This window comes from Etheostoma cragini, chromosome 5 (assembly GCF_013103735.1).
Source record: "Etheostoma cragini isolate CJK2018 chromosome 5, CSU_Ecrag_1.0, whole genome shotgun sequence".
Taxonomy (NCBI): Eukaryota; Metazoa; Chordata; class Actinopteri; order Perciformes; family Percidae; genus Etheostoma; species Etheostoma cragini.
In genome coordinates, this window is record NC_048411.1 from 30,837,762 (window position 1) to 30,843,619 (window position 5,858).

General features: G+C 50.5%; 1 protein-coding gene across 1 annotated transcript in view; it reads right to left on the reverse strand.

Moving 5' to 3' along the window:
- Positions 1 to 213: 213 nt before the first annotated feature.
- adra1aa (adrenoceptor alpha 1Aa) overlaps positions 214 to 5,858 on the reverse strand; it is a 21,257-nt gene continuing 15,612 nt past the window's right edge. Inside the window, exons 3-4 of the mRNA XM_034872712.1 lie at positions 3,945 to 4,854; positions 214 to 719 (exon numbers count right to left, since the gene is read on the reverse strand). Of these exons, the coding sequence (XP_034728603.1) occupies positions 229 to 719; positions 3,945 to 4,854 (1,401 nt within the window). The 3' untranslated portion in view covers positions 214 to 228. The remainder of the gene's footprint in view (positions 720 to 3,944; positions 4,855 to 5,858) is intronic.

Here is a 5,858-nt window from a genome sequence, read left to right on the forward strand (position 1 = left end):
CTTAGACACAAAACAGAAAAATATAGTAAAGTTACTCTTCAAGGGGCTAAAAGAAATCAATGCTTTTCTGTTTCTTTGAAGATGTAATCCAAGAAAAATAAATCACAGAATATCAAAGATATTTTTAAAGTACATTTCAAAGCAGCCAGTCTTCCTGCAGAGCCAATCCAATGCGAAGACATTGTCATCCGTGACCTGAGAAGAGACGTCATGGCAACGGAGGACGGGTCATACGGGCTCGCCTCGGTCCGACAGCGACAGTTGGTGGATCTTGATGGTGGGAAGGTTTCCGGCGGGAGGGGGCTCGGCGTCGCCAGGGAAGCAGCAGCAGCTTCGGTGGAAGCTTTTACTGCAGAGTTTGGCCACTTTGTCCCGGCTCGTCTCGGCCGGGACGGACCCCCTCCACTCCCGGCTGTCCCTGGAGGACGGCGTCCGGGACAGCGCTGTAGAGGACGATGGGCTGAGCCGAGACGGCCCCGTCCTGCCGTCCAATCCCAGAGTCAGAGTGTGTCCGTGACCCGGCGGGGGACCCGGGTGCCGGTGCTGAGATCTGGGGGTCTTTCTCAGGCAGCGGCCTGCCAGGAGACTCTGGAAAGCTTTGTTGAACTCCTGGTTGGAGCACGGGTAGATGATGGGGTTGATGCAGCTGTTGAAGTAGCCGAGCCAGAAGGTGATCTTGAAGACGGTGTCTGAGGGTCTGTACGCGGGGAAGATGGAGCCTATCGGGACACAAAGGACACACAGTGGTGGTTATCGTTTATCATCGTGTGTGACCACACAACAACCAGCGCAAGAGGAGCGTTAGCTAAAGGAGCGCTGGCTAAAGTAGCGGTAGAGGAGCGCTAAAGGAGTGCTAGCTAAAGTAGCGTTAAAGAAACGTATGAAGAGCGTTAGAGTAGCGCTACCTAAAGGAGCGCTAAAGGAGCGCTGGCTAAAGTAGCGTTAAAGAAACGTAAGAAGAGCGTTAGAGGAGCGCTGGCTAAAGTAGCGTTAGAGGAGCGCTAAAGGAGTGCTAGCTAAAGTAGTGTTAAAGAAACATAAGAAGAGCGTTAGAGGAGCGCTACCTAAAGGAGCGCTAAAGGAGCGCTGGCTAAAGTAGCGTTAGAGGAGCGCTGGCTAAAGTAGCGTTAGAGGAGTGCCAAAGGAGCACTAGCTAAAGTAGCGTTAGAGGAGCGCTAGCTAAAGGAGCGTTAAAGGAGCGCTTCATTATGCGCTAAAGGAGCGTTAAAGGAGCGCTTCATTATGCGCTAAAGGAGCGCTAGCTAAAGTAGTGTTAGAGAAGTGCTAGAAGAGCGTTAGAGGAGCGTTAGCTAAAGGAGCATTGGCTAGTGGAGCGCTGGTAAGGACCAAGACCCAGGACTGGGTGGACGGGGTCCAGCTGGGAGGAGGCCTCGGGGAAGACCCAGGACTGGGTGGACAGGGTCCAGCTGGGAGGAGGCCTCGGGGAAGACCCAGGACTGGGTGGACGGGGTCCAGCTGGGAGGAGGCCTCGGGGAAGACCCAGGACTGGGTGGACGGGGTCCAGCTGGGAGGAGGCCTCGGGGAAGACCCAGGACTAGGTAAAGTGACTGGCTTGGGAACGCCTCGGGATCCCCAGTCGGAGTTGGGTAATGTGGCCCGGGAAAGGGAAGTTTGGGCCCCCAAACCCACGTTCCCCCCCCCACGCTGGAGCTGGTCCCCCCCGGGAACGGATAAGAGGACGAAGATGAATGATAGACATGAAAGGGGAGAGAGATGGGGGACGACACGCAGCTAAGGCAGCAGGGCGGATTTGAACCTGCACCGCTGCAGGACTCAAGCAACATGGGGGGAAAGCTCCCACTGGGCGAGCTAGAGACCCCCCCACAGGTATTTAGTTTTTGGTGTGTGATCCCCCAGGGCTGAGAGGAAACATCTCTGCTCTGATTTACATCCACTTGACATTTTTGTAATAGATGCGTCCAGCGTGGACACTCGGGAGGGTGGAGCGTTCATCGGAGACGGAGCAGCGTGCGAGCCAGTGGGTCATTAACGAAGAAGCAGAGAACATGGCCGACGTGCAGCTGTTAGTCGCTGGAAATGGGAGTCTTCACACGCCGAGTCACACGTTAGGATAATTAAATGAGTTCTTGTGGGGCTGTAATATCTGTCTGTCTCTCTGTCTCTGTCTGTCTCTGTCTCTGTATTCTGTCTCTGTCTCTCTACCTGTCTGATAATAAAATCATCTAAAGCATCAAAAGGAAGTGTCAAAAAAACGCCAAACAACACTCAAAAAAAGCCCCTTTTACCTCTGAAGAAAGACAGACAGACAGATGAATAGACGGATCTGTCTGTCTGTGCATCTGTCTGTGTCTTTCTCTCTGTCTCTCTATCTATTTGTCTGTCTCTCTCTCTCTCTCTCTGTGTCTTTGTGTCTCTGTGTCTGTCTCTAGAGGTAGAGTGGGAGACGCTGTCTTGTGAAATGATTTATTGGACGGGGTGTAGCCGACGCTGTTCACCGTGGGCGGAAGAAACTGAGCCTGAAACCGAGATGGATAGAGAGAGAGAGAGAGAGAGAGAGAGAGAGAGAGAGAGAGAGAGAGAGAGAGAGAGAGAGAGAGAGAGAGAGAGAGAGACTGAGACTCATAACTCCTCTACCAGCAGCAGCAAGAGCAATGCTTATGTCTGTCTGCCTGCCTGCCTGTCCTTCCATGTTTCTGTCTGTCCATGTGTCTGTCTGTCTGTCCATGTGTCTGTCTGTCTGTCTGTCTGTCTGTCCATGTGTGTGTCTGTCTGTCCATGTGTATGCCCATGTGGCTGTCTGTCTGTCTAACTGTCTGTCCATGTGGCTGTCTTTCTGTCTGTCCATGTGTATGTCCATGTGTATGTCCATGTGTATGTCCATGTGTATGTCCATGTGTATGTCCATGTGTATGTCCATGTGGCTGGCTGTCTGTCTGTCTGTCATTGTGTATGTCCATGTGTCTGTCTGTCTGTCTGTCTAACTGTCTGTCCATGTGTCTGTCTGTCTGTCTGTCCATGTGTATGTCCATGTGTATGTTCATCTCTGTCTGTTCGTCTGTCAGTCAACGCTAGTGGGGGAGCACTGTCCCTCTTCATTCAGAGATCTATTTAAAGCGTGTTGGACGCCGGACTCTGACGGGGATCGGGGTCGTCCCTGAGCGTCGGCGTGTCCGAGCATCGAGCACGGCGCTCGTCTGACACTAAATCGATTCAATTACATCACACAGCTGAACTCGTCGAAGCTCGGAAACCTGCCAGCGGCGGCATGAACCGATGAAGGGCCCTGTAACAAATGAATGAATGCAGAAGTTAAATAGATTTCTGGAAGACGTGTGACTCACACTGCGTGTGTGTGGGTGCAGATCAATAAGCCGGTTTTAATTAGTGAAATCTTATGGATTGAAAAAGGTGAATCACCTGTGCTGTGTTCAGAATAGCTACAATGTGGGAGACCTGCAGATGTTCTTTATCACAGAGAGAATACCTCTCATTTCTCTCAGTTTAATAGGAATCTGAAGCCATTTTAATGACATTGGGAACATGTGAAGAGGCTAGAAAAACGTTTATAACTTGCACTGATTAATAATACATATCGGGACATGCACCTGAAGGAAGAATCACCAGGGATCTGCACCGCCAATAAGCTGTAATTTCTCAAAATATCGTGTCCTTTCTTGTGGTCCAAATCCGTCCCTATATGTCTTTGCATCTTTTCTGTTGTGTAGCCATGGCGACATTCACTTAAAAATATCCAAAGTGCACAAAACTCCACTGTACTCCGTATAAAACATAATAACCTATAAACTGACTGGATGACAATAAGAACACTATGTAACGTAGGAAAGAAGTTTTAGGAGGTAAGATGTAGATTTAAGGACCATAGTCCAGGTTATGGATGAGAGCCAATAGGACAGCAGTGAGTGATATGATGGGGGGGGGCGGGGCCTGAGTACAATACTCACCGATTGGCAGCGCCAGGAAGAAGGGCAACCAGCACAACACGAAGCAGCCGACCACGATGCCCAGCGTCTTGGCGGCCTTCTTCTCCCGCGAGAACTTGAGCAGTCGCAGGGCGAAGTGCGTGCGGCTGCGTAGCGACTCGTCCTCGGAGACGGTCGCGTTGCCGCGGTGCATCCTCAGAATCACCCGCTCCGAGTCCGACTTCTCCGTCTTGTGGCCCTCCCTCAGGTCCCGGCTCTCCCGCTGGGCGACCACGTACACCCGGCAGTACATCGCCAGGATGACGGCCAGCGGGAGGTAGAAGGACCCGACGGCGGAGAAGATGGCGTAGCCCGGCTCCTCCGTGATCTTGCAGATGGACTCGTCCTCGGGCGCCGGCTCTTTCCACCCGAACAACGGTCCGATGGAGATGACGACGGACAGCGCCCAGAGCAGCATGACGGCCAGCAGCGCCCTGCGCTTCGTCACGATGGTCGGGTAGCGCAGCGGGTAGCTGACGCCGATGTAGCGGTCCACCGAGATCACGCAGAGGCTCATGATGGACGCGGTGCAGCAGAGAACGTCCACGGCTGCCCATACGTTGCAAAAAACCCGTCCGAAAACCCAACGGTCCACAATCTCCAAAATGGCGGAGAAGGGCAGGACGGTGGAGCTCAGGAGCAGATCGGCCACGGCCAGATTCACGATGAAATAATGCGTGACTGTCCGCAGGTGTCGATGGCAAACCACGGAGAGGATCACCAGGATGTTTCCCACGATGCCGAATAAAATCAAGCCGCCGAGCACGAGGCCCAGAACCACGGCTTTGACCACGTTGAGCGGTGCGACTGCAACCTGGGAGCAGTTGGAGCAGTTCTGCGTCAGAGGAGCCGGCGTCATGTCGTCCGACGCGGGAAACATCGGCTCCGAGTGCTAAGCAGTGAAGCTGCAACTCGCCATTGTTTTCATTGGTTATTTCAGGAAAAACATGTTTTAAAAGAAATAAAAAGAAAGTTCCAGGAGGCGTTGGATAAAATCAGGGAAAAGCTTGCTGATAAATGAGTAGAACTAACGATTTTTACTGTTTTATCTCAATTGATCTATCTTTTGGTCTGTAAAATGTCTAATGGGGGATCCCCAAAGTCCCAATATAACGTCCACAAATGTCTCGTATTGTCCACAACTCAAAGATATTCAGCTTCCTGTCTCAGAGGAGAGAAGAAACTAGAAGATATTCACATTTAACAAGCCGACATTAGAGAGTTTTTACTTCTTTTTCATAAAAAAATGACTTCCACTGATTTTTGATTATCAAAATAAGTTGAAGATTAATTTAATAGTTGACAACTAATAGATTCGTCTTTGGACTGTAACGGATATTCTCTCCCTGACGGAGAAAAGAGACATTACTGCATTCTCTTAAAAGCCATTAGTGGAATAATGATCACATTAAATCTGACTTGTCACAACATCATTTGAATGATGACGCCTCGGGAAAATGAGCCATTACGATGGCGGGGCATCACGAAGAATAAAACCACAGTGTGAGGGCAGAAGTATAATATATGCAGACAATAACCGGTCGCCATGAAATCAGGTAATCCATCTTGGAAATGTTAAAGCTGACTGTAACTATGCAGTCGGAACAAAAACACTGTTGTGTGTGTGTCTGTGTGTGTGTGTGTGTGTGTGGACACATCCAGAAAAATCTTCGCTTGTTCTCTGAACCAAAATAAATGTGAGTTTGGGAACAAAATCAAAGTCCTTGAGGGTTTGAGACGGGGAATGAGAAACCACTTTCCTGGGTAAGATGGTAGGCGAGGAGTAGTATTATTAGTAGTATATGAGGAGTATTAGGTAAGCAGCTGTAGGCGAGGAGTTGTTGGCGAGCAGCTGTAGGCGAGGAGTAGTAGGACAGGAGTAGTAGTAGTATATGA